The following is a 19,494-nucleotide window of genomic DNA, read 5'->3' as shown; positions in this document are numbered from 1 at the left end:
TGACCTCTAAAACGCTCATTATTTTAAAAACACAAATTCTAGTTCTTTTTTCTGAAAATCATATTTGTTTCTTGATTCTTCTACCATTGATTTGTCCACATTAGTTTTGTGTTTGTCTTTCTTAATCCCAACAATGATGGAATAAAGAATTTAAGTCTGTGATTTTACCTATTTTTCTGTTTTTGATCTTAAATATAAATATTCAAAGATTTAAAGATCCAGTTGAGAAATGTCAGCACTATATTCTTCCTCCGCAGTTTTAACAAAATATCATCTGTCTTAAAAATTGTTCTGCACTGGCATCAAGATCCCTAAATAATAGCCAAAAAACTGAGTAAATGCTTATAAAATCATAGCTTTCTGTTGTGAAATTATAATTTGTTGTACTCAAAGAACAACTGTTCTTAAAAAAGCAAATGATTCCCTGAAAATAAATTAAGGATCTTAAGTTGCTTTACTAGCTTGATTTTATGCCACTTCCATCAAATGGGATTTGGTTGATGAAACTGCAAAATGAAACAGCCCATACTTTGTTTAGAGGCGTCATTTTTCAAATGCTTGGAAGATGTAGAATGGAAGTGATCATTTTCTGATATCCCACTTATTTGTGAAATGCTTATGAAATATATGTGGTTATTAAATATTGTGTTTACTGGATATTTAGGGGAATAAAATACTGCTTTTTCAAAAGAGCTTACTGTTAACAGAGGATGAAACCAAAGGGACAAGATCAGATGGGAGTGGTGTGAGACTGGAGGTGTGTTGAGTTTGGACTGAACTCAGTTGCTTTTAACAACTTTTACAAGGGCAGGCCAACATCAGTACCCTGACCAGATCTGGAGAGAAGAGAGTTGGCAAATTATTGGTTGAGGGAGAGAGTAGCAGTCAGGGGCATTAAAAAACCCTATTCCATTTGTAGGCCCCTATAGATCAATAACAATGGTTTGCAAGTTGGCTTTACTCTTAATTAAAATGATGGAATCAAAATACTTAAACATTGGGATCTTCACATTAGTCTAATAACTGGAATTTTCAGGCACTCTCAAAGTTTTATTTTAGCTGTTAATTCCAACCCTCTTTCTCTCCAGAAGCTCCTAAAAATGGAACACTTTAATTTGTCTCCATTCCCTATATTGCTGAAGTTCTGTCAAAAATATTTATAAGTAGGGATGTATTCCAAAAGCTGGAAAAAGCAAGCAATGAGAAAGAGCATACATTTCTAAACTGGATCAATCCCTGGAAAATTTAAATTGATTAGGCTTGATTCAGGGGGATGAGGCTGGAGGATAACTTTAGTCAAAAGGCTAGAATTTCTTAGGCAAATTATAACTTTGGATCATCTGATTCTTCATGACGTCTATTAGCCACTCTCTTGTTTTGCCACATTGACTAGAGTGGTGCATGCTCATAAAATCATGTTTATCAGACTGAAGGTAACATTTACTGAGTGAATACCAAATTCCAGACACTCTTCTCAGAGGTTAACATGCATTAATGCCTAAAAGTTTATAAAGACATCTCTGTCAAATGATTCATTGATTTGGTCAATATTCATGTTATTTTTTTCACTTGGGATATTTGTTTTATTTTCATCATTTCTTCTCTTTCAGCTCTTCTTTATGCGACTATTTTTGGAAATGTTACCACAATTTTCCAGCAAATGTATGCCAACACCAACAGATACCATGAGATGCTGAATAATGTGCGGGACTTTCTGAAACTCTATCAGGTCCCCAAAGGCCTTAGTGAACGAGTCATGGATTATATTGTCTCAACATGGTCCATGTCGAAAGGCATTGACACAGAGAAGGTATGGGTTATTATTATTGTTATTGTTATTTATTTTCTATTTCAATAGAATCTTCAGGTGCTTGTAGCTTTCCCACTCATATATTGCTTGTATAATTGATTCATAAATGTTACTCTGTTTTTCGTAAGTGACATATCAATCATATTATTGAGTGCTTAAAAGGTGCAAAACACTCAACCATTAATTATCAATTAGTACTAGTCATCACATTTAATTTAGCAATTGTGGCTCCTGAAAACAACTAATTACTCCTTTCCCCTAAAACACTCTCATTACTACTGAGAGGAATTTGCTGCATTCTTCTAAAATCCTAACTGCTGCCATTTCTCCTACTAGACTTTATTCTTGATTTCTCCTTTGACTTTTTGCCAATTTAAAATTTAGAAACAAACTTCCTTGCTTATAAGCTAAAAAATTCTATGTCTTCTATGCTATCCTCCACTTAAATTTCTCCCCTCTCTCTCCCATTTTATAACACAACTTATAATTCTTTGTTTTCCCCTTTTCCTTACACAAATTTATAGAATGGATACCTCCTCCCCCATTTATCTGACATCTCTAATTTCTTGCTTATCTTTTCATGGGAACTCTTTTAATTTTTCCTATCTATCTCATATTAGGGGCAGAGAAGGACCCAAAGTCCTCTTCACAACAAACAAAACCAAATTTTAAAAACTCCTCATTTCCTACACCCAGCTGATTCACATCAAGTATAAGGGATGACAAACAGGGCTTGCACACAAGAGTTTTAGAGAAAACTGATCTTGAGCTATTTTACTTTATGAGCATCAGTGGAGACTATTATTTTTGGGTACTGGTTGTTGACATATGATAATCAGATAGTACATTACCTTCCTTGCCATTTCGCAAAATTTGGTTTATTCTTTGAGTTGTATGAGGTTGACCTGTAGTTTTTCTTTGAGACCTGCTCAACAGCACCTTTCAATGTCAAAGGGAAAATCAGGTGAGCAAAGCAAACTTTTAGTGAGAAGAATTCCATGAAATAACAAGTAGATAGTTTTAAGCCAGAGAAGGTGTTGTTAGGAGCAGAGCGTTGTGGGGCTGTGTGGGGAATGAATATGGGATGTGACAGCTGAGGGAGAGAAGCCTTCAGAGGGAGTGCCAGTGAGAGAGTTGAGGGAAATATGTCGAAGAATCGTGAAAGAAAGTGAGATTTGTTCCTCTTTCAACATTTTACAAGATGCACTGTAAATGTTCTGGTTAAATGACCACTTAAAGTGGGATGTGTGACCACAGAGGGAAAAGGACATACTATATGTCCGTGGAATTTGATTAATGCATACCTGAGCCAATATATGGTTAATAGGGAGGATATCCAAAGAAGGAATGGAATCTTTCTCAGGGGTGCAGGGGAGAGTCAGTGTTTATGACATTAAATGGAGGATGTCCTTTGAGATCCACATTCAGTGAAACTGAGATCAGGCGGCAACCATCTACCTTGTCGGTCACCATCTGAGTCAGCTTTTCTTTCCAGAAAATGCCATGGGGTCACATGGTAACTGACAGAAAACATCAGTAAAATGATGGAATAATGGCCTTCTACATTAGAAAAGAGCCTGACCCAGGGCCTATGCCACAGATCTGGTATGAGGCAGACTTTTGAGTCTCTGTTCTTTGTACTCCCAGATGCTGGGTTGGTTCAGGAATGGAGCTGACTAGGTTCTCACCAGCTTCCCCTTGAGGACCTGCTCAACTGCCTGCTTCCTGATGTAGTCAGGGTATAATACACCGGCATGCGGTGTGTCTGGAAGTGCACGTGTCACGCAGCAGGGAAAAATTTCTGGGTTCCTATTATTTACCAGTTTTTTTGTTTACTTGTTCATCATTTGTGGTCACAGAAAGGTACTTCTGATAGGAGAGTATGAATGAAAAATGGAGCAATAGAAAAAAAGGGAGGCCAATATTAAAGGTGAAATAAAATTTTAATTCAAATGAAAAGATTTTAAAAAAATAAGGATAAATATTAAAATGAATTAGCTTTTGGATAAGAAAATGATTTTTGTTTTGTATGTGCCTCCTAAGTGGATGGGGAATCCTCAGGGTGGTTTTTGACTAATAGGAGAAGCAGATTTAAACAACTGTGGCAAATATGAACGTTTTGTTCTGCGTGTATAAAACATTTGTAAATTTTAATTTAATGTGGCTGCAAACTCTCCAACGCATATTGATTTCTCCCAGACTTTAAGAAAATCCCCACACAGATGCATAAGAACCAGCAGTAATAGCAGTGTAAGAGACACATGCTGAGGTCTGGACCTGGGGGGGGGGCGGTATAGGAGGTTGCCACTAATTGTATAGTCAGTGAGCCTGAATTTTAAAATGCATTCTTAGACTACACACCATATGCTATCTTGAACAAAAGAAAAGAAAAAATTGGCATCCAGCTCTCTGGATTAGTAGAGAGCCTAACAGCCATAGTGGAAGACCCATATGCCTATTAGGTATTTGGTTATTTGACAAATAAATAGTATATGTAACATATAGCTTTAAAATATGATAAGAAAGTATTGAAGTATACACACAAGAATTAGTAGCCAAAGAAAAAGAATACATATTTCAGAATTAGACTTTACTGTAGATAAGAACTGAATAAGAGTTAAAGGATATATCACAAAGATGGAACTGGTATATTAATGTAATTGTAAAGTGAGCTAAAAATTTAAGAAAATATTTAATGATAGCCTACATGGCCTAACAGAAACATCAGAAGGATTGAGAGTTAAGTGTAAAAAATAAGAAACCATAAACCACCAGAAGAAAATATGTGAATATATTTAATTTGTCTTCTTACTTATTAAAGTAATGAGATACATAATAAAGTAACTGATAAACAGATTTGGCTACAAAAATGTTACACTTCTCACACCAAAAAACACAAAAATGAAAATGAGGTTAAGCTTTTGCAACAAATATCACAAATGAATAGTTAATTACCATACATGTAAAGTGACTTTATGAATCAATAAGAAGAATTAGAATACCTGGGGAGAAAAATGAGCTGAGTACATAGGTAGGAAATGTATAGAAGACAAAAATACAAATTACTAATAAACATACAAAAAAAGCTTATTTTCACCTCTAATGAATAGATATTGAAGCAGAAAAAAAATTTGTAATATGTCAAATGGACAAAGACAATGCCCAGTCTTAGCAAAGGCTGTAGTGACTGACACTATCATATAATTCTGGCCTGTGTGTAATTTGGTAGGGCATTTCTTGAAAGCAATTTCACCAGGATAAAATCCTAAATTTTGGGGTATTCTAGAGCTCAATCTTTGTGTCTCTTCCATTTTCTGTCTATAGTCTCTCCTTCAGTGATGCCTTCAATCTCATGACTTAAAAAATATATGTTGACACTACACAAATGTACATACGCATCTTACACCTGTTCCCTGAACTACAGACTCACCTATCCATCTGCCTATTTAGATCCAACGAAGTTGTCCAGGGCTGAGCTCCCAAACATCTCTAAGAAAATTGCTCCACCAACATTATTCCCCAATGCAGTTAATGGAAACTCCACCCCTTAGTTGCTGGACCAAAACCCCCACATGTAAACCTCCACCAAAACCTGTTGGCTGTATGTCCAATTCTCACCACCTCCATTGCTATCATGTGGTCCTAGTGGCCGTGATGTTCTACCTAGTTAGCTAGTTATCCATCATATAGTCATCTGTCCTGTAGGTTTTTTTGATAATAAGAATGAAGTTGGTTGAGCCTGTTAAAATACAAGGATGGAAAAAAGAAAATGAGCAGTTGATGACAGTAACATAAATTCTGTCATTGTAGTCACAATCTTAGAAATATGGATGTACTCGAGGATGTAGCTTTGATAAACAGAATCTTAACTTTAACAATTATCCCATATTCAATGTCAGAGACCTCTGTTAGACTTCCCATTCCTCAGTAAGCCAAATACTTTGTTTTACTATACGTTTCTTATCTCACATTCTGTTGACTGTTTCTTTCAAATATTTTATTGATATTGGTCGTTATCAGATTTAACTGAGTATATACTGAGAAAAATTGAAATATATAATGTATGAATCCAAATGTCTTTGTTGTAATGCTTCTCTTCTCTCATTAGTTCTAAAACAGCTATATTTTTTCAGCTGCTAGTACAATAGAATTTAATGATGCATTGCAGCTAATTAGAGAAAAACCTTCACCCCAATTACTGAGATTTCCTTCTATCGTTTCCACATATTTAGCTTTATAGATTTTTTGAATTTAGCTTTCCCCACAAGCAAATTAATCACTGTGATTTAATTCAGTCTTAACTTGTCTTACGTGAGTAATGCTTTCTCTAATACAAATTGCAGCATTAAAATCAATATTGATGTGAAGATTGTAGCATTTCTATGATGAAAGGTTGCCTCAGGCAATATTTTTTATATAAAACAGTACCTAGATTAATTTTATTTAGTTGAAAGTATTTTATTGACTACTAATTACGATAGTTGCTTTAGATTCTTTTTAAATTTAATAACCAAAATCTGTCCTCTGGGCTTTGCTGCTTGCTAATATTCTGTGCACTTAAAAGACTGAGAAATGGGTGGAATGAGTGAGGATTTAAAGAGAAAAAAGAGATTATGGGAAAAAAATAGAAAGGATGATGGTTAAAGCTAAAAACATCTAGACTGCAGTTTGAAATTACTTTACTGGGAAATACATCAAATGAAGCAAATGGCCAGGGACATCATTTTCAGTTTTTGGAACTGTTATGAAAAAATGTACAACTTGTATAACGTCGTGTAGACAACATATTTCCCACTATACTGGATGTTGTTCCAGCTTGTTTTATAGAATGAAGCTTAAAACCTCATCATCTTTTATTTCCCACTGTCTTACTCTTTTCCTAACATGTAGTTTGAAGAAAATCAGTAGAAAAACGTTCTTTGGTTTTCATTTCTTGTTTCATGCATGTGTAATAAGCATAAAGTGTCAGAAGGAAGATGCCATTACATGAGAAGTTCTGGCAGGATTATGCAAATCATTCAAGCAGAATTATGCCTTTAGAATTTAAACAAATTGAGATTTTGAATATTTTAAAATCCTGCATTATTTTTTAAACAAATCTATCACAGAAGTACTCTACTTCTTCCAAATATAGTAGGCAATATATTTTTTTCTACAGGTTAAAGTAACTTCCTTTTAGTCAGTTTACTTTCTTTTTTTTGAGGAAGATTAGCCCAGAGCTAACATCTGCTGCCAATCCTCCTCTTTTTTTTTTTTTTTTTTTTTTGCTGAGGAAGACCGGCCCTGAGCTAACATCTGTGCCTATCTTCCTCTACTTTATATGTGGGACACCTGCAACAGCATGGCTTGACAAGCAGTGTGTAGGTCTGCACCTGGGATCTGAACCAGCGAACCCCAGGCTACTGAAGCAGAGCCAGGCTGGCCCCTTAGTCAGTTTACTTTTGTATTTTTTTTTTAATTTAGAAAAGCATGTCTAAATATTTTTTTTTGTATTCCCAAATGTGAAAATCAGAGATGACACTCTCACACATGGCATTGTTATCTTGGTTTAATATTTAAATGCTTCAAGAAGTGCCTATGGCAATATACAGCTGAAACCGATGGAAGGTATTGGCCTTCCAAGAAGAACGCCACAGACAAATGCGCTGTGTTAAATACGTCATGTAAATATATACACGTGAATAGAGTAAAACAGAACTGGATGGACTTTAAGATTAAAAGCACTCTTGTCTTTGGATCAAGAGGAATAATAATCATTCCAAAGCAGTCTATGTTGATCAGATCATAGATAAAATATTGTGTTCAGCTTCCAACTGGATATTTTAAAAGATATGTTATCAAGTGGCAGTACACTTACCAGAAGACAACCGTGATGGTATGAAGTTCTGGGAATGTTGTCATATGATGAATAAAGGAAATATGAATCTTTAGTTTGGCTAATTGAAGATGGAGAGAAGTATGACAAGTGACAAAGTATTTTAAAATGCAATGATCTGTCTGCTTCAGGAGGAAATTAGCTCCCTGCTAGTAAAGGGTCCAGGCAGAATGTAGTACAAAATGAACTTGCAGGTCCTGACACTAAGATTATATGACAACCGTGTCTGAATGATTTGGAGTACTATTATATTTCATATCTTGTTTACAATTCAGACATATATATTCAAGGGATTCTGTATGAAAAAATTATAGAATAAAATTCTGTAAAAATTCAGTAATTGTTTCCCAACAATTTTTTTAGTTAATAGCTTAGCCTGTCCTCTTAGGTTTTAAAAAAAATTTATTCAATTATTTTGTTGAGGTCATACTGGCTTATAATATTGTGTAATTTCAGGTGTACGTTAGTATATATCAGCTTCAGTGTAGACTGCATCATGCTTACGACCAATAGTCTAGCTTTTACCTGTCACCACATATATGTGCCCGTTTACCCCTTTCACCCTCCCCCCCATCCCTTTCCCCTTTGGCAACCACTAATCTGTTCTTCTTGTCCATGTGTTTTTTTTATCTTCCACACGTTAGTGAAATCATACAGTGTTTGTCTTTGGCTAGCTTATTTCATTTAACATAGTACCCTCAAGGTCCATCCTTGTTGTTGCAAATGGCATGATTTTATCTTTTTTATGGCTGAGTAGTATTCCACTGTGTGTGTGTGTGTGTGTGTGTGTGTGTGTGTGTGTGTGTGTGTGTGTATACAGACACACCACATCTTCTTTATCTATTCGTCTGTTGATGGGCACTTGGGTTGTTTCCACGTCTTGATTATTGTGAATAATGCCGCAATGAACATAGGGGTGCATAAATCTCTTTGAATTGTTGATTTCATGTTCTTCAGATAATTACCCAGTAGTGGGATAGCTGGATGATATGGTATTTCTATTTTTAATTTTTTGGGAAATCTACATACTATTTTCCATAGTGGCTGCACCAGTTTGCATTCCCACCAGCAATGGATGAGGGTTCCCTTTTCTCCACATCTGCTCCAACACTTGTTGCTTTTTGTCTTGTTAATTATAGCCCTTCTGATGGATGTAAGATGCTATCTCATTGTAGTCTTGATTTTCGTTTCCCTAATAATTAGTGATGTTGAACATCTTTTCTTGTGTCCCCCCCAATTTTTTATTAGTACATCTAAGTACTATACTTTTACAAGTAAAACTGACTGGTTTTTCCAAGCTGATGGAACAAATACCATCTGAAAAATATTATGAGAACTCAGAATCCCTGATGAGGCTAAGCTAGGCCATGCTCAGGAACAACTGTGGTCTTCAAGTGACCTGCTTGTTGATCGAGAGAGACTATGCTTAGTCTGTCCTTATAAAGAACTATTCTTCAGCCTGTTGTGTGGAAACATCATGCCCAAATGTCTGAAAACTGTGACTTTTCTATCTGTATCTAAATATGGTAAGAGAACTTAACTATTGGCAAGTCCACATTTGCCCCTCAGTTGCCGAAACTTTTCTCTTTTCTAGCTGAGCTAGAGGCCTTATCTGGAAAGGTAGACTTTATTTGAAACCTCAATATTATTTTTCCTTTCAAGTATCAGAAATTAAATAAAATAAGGCTCAAGGGTTTATTAGAAACATTATAAATAAATGAGAACTTTAACATTTTCTGTGATAGTATTTTGGAACATTCAAGTGTATATATAGTTTGTCATGGCTTTTGGCATAGTTCGAGTGCTCGAATGCAAGGTTTGTATTATTATTAGCTAATATAATTATTAGTAAGCTTTTTGTGTGTCAGGTAGTAGGCAGTATTATTTCTCTCTGGTAATGATAAGGAGGCATTGTATAGCTAAATTAAATCCTGAATGACCCGGGCCTCTCTAGGAATAACATTCAGTGCGTTCTTTTCATGTACCATGTTGAAATTACTTTAGTGCAGTAGTGTGGGCTAGTCTGTGTTTCTTTTTCTCATCACTCTGCCACTACCCTCTGAGGAAGGGACTAAGGAATCATTTGATAACTATAATCCAGGAATGAGAAGAAGGCGTTGTCTGTATTGGCTATGGATGACTGACTTAGGAGCCTGGCTTTATCTAGACCATGAGAATTGGGTTCCATGCATCTGTTTTCACGCCTACAGTGGAGATAGCTCTGTCCACCTTGCTTAGTTGGCTGGAGGATGAAAAGACCCATATAGTGCTTGCATAAAATAAGCAGTAACACGTGCTAGCAAATAATTTAGTCTATTATGGTTATAATTTATTTCTTCCTTTACCAGTCGCAAACTATGAGACTAGGTTATGCCTGGCACCATTTTTAATCTTAGTCTTTGCTGGGCATTCAGTGGTTACTGTTTAAATATAGATGAGAATAAAACCTCAATTGGAGAGTGATCGGATGAATAAAATATTTCTATATTCATACATACTGAACACAAATATATTTTAGACTTTGGGGAAAAAATTGAATCATGAATGAATCCACATGCTGCAGACACTATTACAGTATGAGTAGGTGTTTATATCCAACCTGTTATTTTGTTCTGAACTGCCTTGATTGATCTGTTTTCAAACTCTCACTAGGGTAAATCTGCAGAAACGTCTATTGAAAAATCTATTTTTGAATGAGATCATAGTGCTTCCTACAATGTTTGCAGTTTACTAGACAAAGGTGGGAATATGCAGATGGTTGGATTTTACAAACTGAACTTTTTAAAAAAAAGATCTTTCCATTCCTGTGATTTCTCTTCTTGTTGTTATTATTTGACTGTGTTTGTTGTATTTTACTTTTTTTCAAGGGTTTTGTGGCTTTCTACTCTCCACTCACTTACCCATCTCTTTCCTAGTTTTTATGATAATGCCTAAAAGATGCCTGTCTTTTGGCTCAGAACAACAATATTAGTATGAAGTACTGAAAAGCCACTTTCAGCTCCTTTACTGCTACTGCCAGATAACCATGGGCATTCCTGTTGGGCACAGCAGGAGGCCACAAGAGGGTGGAGAAATAGAGTAAATACATGAAAAGAAAAAGAAAGATTGTTATGTGAGGAAGAGAATCCTCTGGTTGCTCACTGCCAATTGCCTGAGATGCTGCTTCAGGCCTGCTTCTGGGCCTGGTCTTGGAGTCAAGGAGAGGGACACATTACTGTACAATCGCTTAATTTTGCTTTTTATGAGTCTTGACCTGTCTTGAGAATTTCCAACCTTCTCTTCTTTTCTCACATTAGCATTCTTCCTCATTTCTTTATCTCTGGAACTTTCTTGAGGAATCTTCACTTCCCTAGTTTTTGCTGGAATATCTCTGAGACATGGAAGACGTCAATTAAGGAAGGATGATACAATGGTAGAATTTATAAATGGGAAAATAGCCATGCTTTAAAATTGACATCCACATTAAAGGGAAGCACAGTTTTGTAGGGTGCTGTAGTAATTGCTCTGGAGTGGTAAATAAGAATAAACACAATCTCTGCTCTTATGTGGCTTAGAGTCTAATGGGAGAGGAAACACCTAAATAACCACAGAGAAGAATGTGATTCCGAATTGTGATGATCCTTGAAATATGATACAGGGAGATATTTAGAGTTTTTTTTAAAAGGAGAGGGGTGTGAATATAATTTAGGTTGAGAGGATGTGGGTACAAGAAGGCAACAGAGAAAGCAATAGAATTTGGACATAAAAGCTTGTTAGAAACTAAAACTCTTCACATATTTTATAATAAAACTCATATTACCTATGTGCTAATAGTCACATAACTGGTTTGAGTATGGAAAACAATAGAAAAGGTAAAAAGCAAAGATCTAGTTAGTCCATTAACTACTAATAAAGCATTAGTTAAGTGACATTAATTAACTGCACATGGCCTGTACATTCCATGTACCACAGGATAATTTCAATTGAACATTCATGTTGGCTAAAAATCTTACTCTAAAACCAATAACTACACATAAATTGATAGAGGGATATGTTGACTCCATCGGTACCTTATTCTTGACTAATCAGCACCTATCTGTTTAGAATTCGATCTACTGCCTTGTGGGCAAGTAGCAGAGAATATATTCATGACCAGAGCACAGATTTGTGCGTACTGTTATCTTCACTTCTACCAAGGATGAAAGAGTGCTAGAAGAAGAGTATTTATATAACCATTTTGTTTCTAAAAGTGTTTACTTAATAGAAACATAATGGTTATGTAAAATTAGAAATAAGAGCTAGAAAAAGAAAATATAGTAAATTATCCATAATCCCACCCAATCTCATGGAAATACAGTTTACCACATTTGTTCTGTACGATTTTATGAACATATATTTGTTACAACTATATACCACATAAACATTTATATTCAATTTAAAGGATGTATCATAATATATTTTATCAGTCTTCTATTATTGGATATTTAAGTTGTTTAATGATTATATTAAGATAAACGCTGAGAATGGGGTTTGCCAGGTCAAAGAGTATGCACATTTTATAGTTTATATTATTTTTTAGTTTATTTCTTCTAAAAGATCAAATGAGCTATAACTGACATAAGTTTACATGTATCCTTTTTAAAAATAACATTGTTAATATTAGGCATCAATCTTCTTTTAATCTTGGTGAATTTAATACGGCAATAATCTCAGTGTGTTTAATTTTTACTCTTTCCAACATATAAGTACTAAAATTATTCCCATTTACGAGTACAGAAACTAGGCTGGAAGCAATTCAGTGACTTGCCTTAGGTCACACATAACAAAACTTGGGTTTCAACCAGGTCTACCTTACAGAGGCAGTGCTTGCAGCCGCTCTGCCCTTTGTTGCATATTATTATCTGGTAGACAAGTTTCTCCTTATCAGACCTTAATTTTTCCTGTTTTTCCACATGTTTATTTCTCCAAATAAAGTTTCCCTACTCTTCCCACTCATCATTTTCCTACACACCCAAAATAAATCTCATTAGCTTTTCACTGGAATTGCATTGTCATACTCTCAGAGTTAAACCATACAGCAGAGGCCATCTGAAAACTTATACTGATTGTTCAGATGAGGTATGGTGGGCACATGCAAAGTAATTATAGGTCTTGGACGTAGCTCTTCTAATGCAGTTAGAGGTTCCACTCATAGAGGCCAATGTGAAGATCAAAGGATTCCACAGTTTGGGTACAAACTAGAGGTAGTGTAGGTGGGCTATGATGGGCAAAATGCTAGACCAGTAGTAAGGAGCCTTGAGTTCTAGTCAGCTAGCCTCCCAGTCTAGCTGGCATATTCCAGCTGGGTGACCAATCACTTAAACTCACTCAGTCTCAGAATATATATTCTTTCACAATCTTTCCATTTCTAAGATTAAAATTTAAATGTACATTTGGGAAGATTTTGTGAGAAATATTAGTAGTTTCTTTTAGCACCCTGGAAAAATCAGAAGACTGTCTAAATTCATATTTTAATATTATAACCCTTGTATCAAACTTTATCTTGACGATAAATGAGAATTTAATGGAAAGCAGCCTCCCTAGGAGAAATCAGTCATGGTTAGAAGAGAAACAACCCAGCACAGCCACCAGTTTACACCCAGTTGTTTCAGTTACGATCCCTCTTGTCTAATGGCACAATTTAAAATGCCAGTACATCCAAGGAGACTTTCCCTGTTTAACCTGACAGTTATTACTTGGCTTCAGTGTGTCTTGAAAAGTAGTCAGATCAATAGTTTCATAATTTTAGCATGTTGTAAATGATTCATATGCTTTAATAAATCACAGAGCATGGTACGATTAGAAGTAATTCATTTATTCAAACATTCTTGGACAGTTGAGAACCATCCTTCCATGTGGTAAGGAAGCAAACAAAACCAAAACCCCAAACCCCAAATCCTCTTTCCTGCTAATGGTAACATTTCATTATCATTTATGTTTTCTGTTAGAAGAGTTTTGATGTTATAATGGCTTATTAACTTTGTAATGACATATTGTGTGGTTAGAGGAAAATGGAAAATTCTTTTTATAGGGAAGTGAAATTATCTATACAGAGAGCTGAGGCCTGACAGGATATTTTGTCCAGAATTTGTAAATATTTAGATAGATATTGATGCATAGGTTGGTGTTTACTTTAAAGATGTTTCCTGTTCCAGTATTCAATAATACATGTTGATTGAGCCTTATTTAGTTTCAAGGCATTGTTCCAGTCTCTTGAAATGACAATGGTGAATGAGACAGTCTCTTCCACACAGAACTCACAGTCTAGCAGGACTGATCAAATGAATTTCTGCTTTTTTTTGACCTGCTCATGCTGTTTTATAGATACACCAAGAGGTACTTGGCTTCCAAGCCTGGGGCACCTGGAAGAATGTAGACCAAGAATTAGAGAGTAACAGAACACACATCTAGTGAATGTAATGGCAGAGTCAAAACTTGATTCTGATTCCTATGATTCTGACTCCAAATTCTATGTTCTTTGCCCTATTACTCACTTGTTCCACACCTACTGTGTTCTAGACACTACTTCAGGCAGTGGAGATGAAGCTGTGAACAAAATGGTCAGGGTCTTTGGCTCATGAAACTTATAGTCAAGTGGGGTAGACAGAGACAAATAATTATGTGAATAGTTAATATTTTCCAATTCCATAATAAAAATTTAAATGATTGTGTAATGTTAGCATTCGAGTTAAAAGAGGAGTCTTTTTTTTTTTTTTTAACTTTGGTTTTCTTCCTTAATATAGAGAAGGGTGGTTCTCAGTTGCATTGAGAATGGTGGAGCAAATGCACTATTCCTAAATGCACTATGCTTGTGATATATTGAAGTCTGAATTTTAATGAAAATGTACAATTATGTGAGCTCTGATTACTACCTTGTAAATATTCTGAAGCCAAATAATAGAAGATTGTGACAGTTCTTATTTCTGTTTTTATTAATCAATAAGGTGTATGTAACTTTACTAAACTGAATTGATCTAATTACAACCAGGAAGAATGAAACTTGGAATTTTAGTGCACTTATGCTGTCTAACTTGGGATGAATATTAGATTAATATTAGGGTTTTCCAGTATTGAAAAAAGTTCTTATACTCTTACTGGTATTGGGGTTAGGAAAAGCTGCTTTCATTTGCATAGGCTTTTAGTATGTCACATTTCAAAAATATATACAAATTTTTATTTTCTTAAATTCCCTTAAAACTTAAGTTCCCTTAAGTAGTTAATATTTTAATGAACAGATTTCAGAAAGCCATAGATCTTACTTAAGCCAACAACCACATGGTACCATTGTAAGAAAGTACTGAATGAATATATCAACAGTGGTCCTGCCATCAAACTTATTAATTGTATAGGACACATATGCACAACAAAAAGGTCTGGTTCTGTAACCTAAATTTGGAGAAATACTAGAACTAATATTCTCGATATTAAATTTATCTTTAATTGATTTTACGAAAGTTCTTGTAATGAGATCTCTTTACAATGCTGACCAGGGAAGAGTTTCATTTCTTTGGCTTTTTGAGGGCCATTCTAAAAGGTCAAAAATAAGACAAAACAAAATATTCAAAAACTAAACAAAACAAACAAGAAAAACCCAACAGTCTAATTTTTCTTTCTTGATACTTTTTTTTAAAAAAAGTTTTTTACAGGAGATTCAAAAGAGCTGATAGAAAAACTCAAATCTTAATGTTATGACCTTTACTTTCTGACAAATAAAACATGTGACCTGTGGGGCCGGCCTGGTGGCGTAGTAAATAAGTTTGCGCTCTCTGCTTTCGTGGCTCATAGTTTGTAGCTTTGCTTCCTGGGCAGGGACTTAGCACTGCTTGTCAAGCCATGCTGTGGTGGCGTCCCACACTGTGGCATTGTCCCACATAAAATACAGGAAGATTCACACAGATATTAGCTCAGTGACAATTTTCCTCAAACAAAAAGAATAAGATTGGCAACAGATGTTAGCTCAGGGCCAATCTTCCTCACACACACACACACACACACACACACACACACAAAACCCCAAAAACCCCAAACATGTGACCTGGGATTACTATTTAATCTTAATATACCTCCTTTCTCTATTGGCAGTTGTACATAAGATATCAGTGTCAAAGCATGAGTTATTTCACAGAGTGGGACTTATATTTCCCTGCACAATTATTTAAGAAGGACCCTGAGAAAAGTCTTCCAAAAGCCTTTCAAAAATATTACATATTTTCCTTAAAGTATATATAAGAATATTATATCTTACATAAATTAGGACAATATTTTCATCACAAAGGAGCACTATACCTCCTCATGAATTTAGACATGTGCTTGTTTAATCTAAAAATCCCATATCAGAGAAAGAGAGTTTGGTCATTACAATTTTAAGCATAACCTCTTAAAAGAGTATACTGAACATAACTTATTTTTATGTTAGTTCATATCTGTATTGACTTTCACACAAAATTATAGACTTCTCATAAAATTAAAATCAATATAAAAGAAGACAGTACAAGAGACATAGATAAATACTTACACATGCACGTATAGGTGAAGGATTAACACGATGGTGGTGTCCAGCTACCTGGAGTATCATTGTTACTGAACTTGGTCACATCGAGCTTTTGATTTTCCTGGCAGCTGAATTGAAAAAGAGAAATGCTCTATACTAAAGGAAGCAAATACATTTGTTTAAAGAGTTCCATATGTTCTCCTGGCATTGAACCCGAAGAGGACTTTGCCCTGGAAGGCTTTTTGTTTGCAAGCAATAGAGCATGTTGGTTAAGATCAGGGATCAGCAAACTTTTTGTATAAAGGACCAGATAGTACAGAGTATAGACTTTGTGGGCCATATAGTCTTTGTCTCAACGACTCAACTTCACCACTGTAGCATGAAAAGAGCCATAGAGTGTGTAAACAAATGAACACTGCTGTGACCCAATGAAACCTTATTTATGGACATATGAATTTGGATTTATTATATTTCCACATGTCATAAAATATTATTTTTCTTTTGATTTTTTTCAACCATTTAAAAATATAAAAACCATCCTTAGCTCACTAGCCATACAAACACCGGGTGGCAGGCTAGATTTGGCCCTCAGGTCCTAGTTTGCTGACCTCTTCTTAAGATTATTGAATCTCTAGTCAGATTGTCACGCTTCTATCCTATTTAAAATTGCAGCATCTCCACCCCTAAAGTCTTTAGGTGCCTTCCAGGATTTAGTTTTCTTCACAGAACTTATCACAACCTGAATTATTATATATATAGTTCACTTCCTTATTTGTTAATTGTGCTCCTATTAGAATAAACATTTCATGCAGGCAGGCGGTTTCCCTCTTTTTTTCATGGCTGAATAATAAGCACATAGAACAGTGACTGGTACATGGTAGATGCTCAATAAACATTTGTTATCAGTGGATATAATTCTGAGGTTCATAAGGGCGTGTAAATTTGAAAGCCGTTAATATATAAAAGGCCATAAAGACCTAGCTGTGATCACTCAAAATGACATTATAGCCAGGAAAGACAAAAGAACACAAACAAGATCAAGTATTTGATTTTATGGAAACCAAGAGACAATATGAACAACTGTCTTGAATTGCTTTATGAGATAAATAAGATGTGAAAAATTCCGCTTGGATTTTTCAGCATAGAGCTTACTGATGGACTTGATAAAAGCAGATTTATTAGAGTAGTGGAAACAGATGCTATGTTAGAGTGAGGAGGAGTAAAGTGTAGTAATTAAGACAGTGTGATTTTGGCATAGGGATAGTCAAATTAACATATGGTAATGGCACAAGTTAATGAGTCTAAAAATAGCCCCAAACATATGGGGAGAATTTATATACAACACAGATAGGCAAATATACATAAGTGGGAAAGGTAAGACCATTCAATAAATGTTATTGAGATTAACAGTTATCCATATGAGAAAAAATTCAATTTGACCTCTCTTTCACACCTATAGATCAACTCTGTGTTTTAAGATGTAAATATGAAAAATAATGTCATTTTTTAAAGAAGGGGAAAAATATTTATCTTGAAATTTATATGGAAATGCAAAGGAACTCAAATAGCCCAAATAATCTTGAGAAAGAAGAACAAGACTGGAGGCAGTACACTTCTTGATAACAAAATATATTACAAATCTACAGTAATTAAAACAGTATGGTACTGGCATAAAGAAAGACATATAGACCATGGTACAGAATAGAGAGCCCCAAAATAAACTCACACGTATATAGTCAACTGATCTTTGACAAGGGTGCCAAGAATTCACAATGGGGAAAGTATAGCCTCTTCAACAAATGGTGTTGAGAAAACTAGATATTCACATGCAAAAGAATGAAATTGGACCCTTATCTTACATCATACACAAAAATCAACTCAAAATGGATTAAAGACTTTATTAAACATAAGACTCGAAACTGTAAAACTCCTAGAAGAAAACACAGGCTAAATCTTCATGACATTGGTCTTGGCAATAATTTCTTGGATATGACACCAAAAGCACAGGCAACGAAAACAAAAATAGACAAGCAGGACTACATTAAACTAAAAATCTTCTGCACAGCAAAGGAAGCAATTAACAGTGAAAAGGCAACCTACAGAATGGAAGAAAATATTTGCAAACCCTATATCTGATAAGGAGTTAATAACTAAAATATATGAGAAACTCAGACAATTCAATAGTTAAAAAAATCAAATAACCCAACTGAAAAATGGGGAAAGGACTTGGATAGACATTTCTTCATAAAGGACATGCAAACAGCCAAGAGGTACATGAAAAGATGCTCAACATCACTAATCATCAGGGAAATGCAAACCAAAACTGCAATGAGATATTATCTCACACCTGTTAGAATAGCTGTTACCAAAAAAACAAAAGATAACAAATATTGCCAAGGATATGAAGAGATTGGAACCCTTGCACACTGTTGGTGGGAATGCAAAATGGGGCAGCAGTATGGAGTTTCCTCAAAAAATTACAAGTAGAACTACCATATGATCCACCAACCCCATTTCTGGATATTTATCCAAGATAATTGAAATCAAGATCTCAAGGCACTATTTGCTCTCTCTTGTTCATTGCACCATTATTCGCAATAGCCAAGGTGTGGAAACAACCTAAATGCCCATCAACAAATAAATGGATAGAGAAAATGTGTAATACATATATATATAATGCAATATTATTTAGCCATAAAAAGAAGGGTATACTGCCATTTGCTACAACATGGAAACATGGATGAACCTGGAGGACATCATGCTAAGTGAAATAAGCCAGTCACAGAAGGACAAATACAGCATGATTCCACTTATATAAAGTATCTAAAATAGTGAAACTCTTAGAAACAGAGAGTAGAATGGTGGTTGTCATGGACTGTAGAGAGGAGGCAATGGGGAGTTGCTATTCAACAGCTATACTTTCAGTTATGCAAGGTGCTTAACTTCTAGAGATCTGCTATACAACATTGTGCCTATGGCTAACAATACTGTAATGCACACTTAAACATTTGTTAAGAGGGTGCTGTTCTTACCAAGTTTTTTTTAAAAAAACAATATATGCAAAATCTTTTTGATCATATATGTTTTTAATTTCTTAAACATGACACAATTTGGCTAAGCAACAAAGAAAGGATTAATCAATTTAACTTTATTAAAATTAGTAGTTTCTGTTCATCAGAATACACCAGAAAAAAAGTGAAAAATAATCTATAAAATGAAAGAAGATATTGAAATACATATAATCAGTAAAGTATTAACATCTAGAATATATAAAGAATTCCTGAAAATCAGTAAGAAAAA

The 19,494-nt window shown here is 34.9% G+C and overlaps 1 protein-coding gene across 1 annotated transcript in view; it reads left to right on the top strand.

Annotated features, from left to right (window-relative positions):
• The window catches only part of KCNH5 (potassium voltage-gated channel subfamily H member 5), a 315,710-nt gene that overhangs the window by 179,973 nt on the left and 116,243 nt on the right, over nucleotides 1-19,494 (top strand). Inside the window, exon 8 of the mRNA XM_044773706.2 lies at nucleotides 1,611-1,810. Coding sequence (XP_044629641.1) covers nucleotides 1,611-1,810 — 200 coding nt within the window. The remainder of the gene's footprint in view (nucleotides 1-1,610; nucleotides 1,811-19,494) is intronic.

Source organism: Equus asinus, chromosome 7 (assembly GCF_041296235.1).
Source record: "Equus asinus isolate D_3611 breed Donkey chromosome 7, EquAss-T2T_v2, whole genome shotgun sequence".
NCBI classification, from domain to species: domain Eukaryota; kingdom Metazoa; phylum Chordata; class Mammalia; order Perissodactyla; family Equidae; genus Equus; species Equus asinus.
The sequence above is the reverse complement of the archived record's forward strand: the minus strand, read 5'-3'. Positions and strand labels throughout refer to the sequence as shown.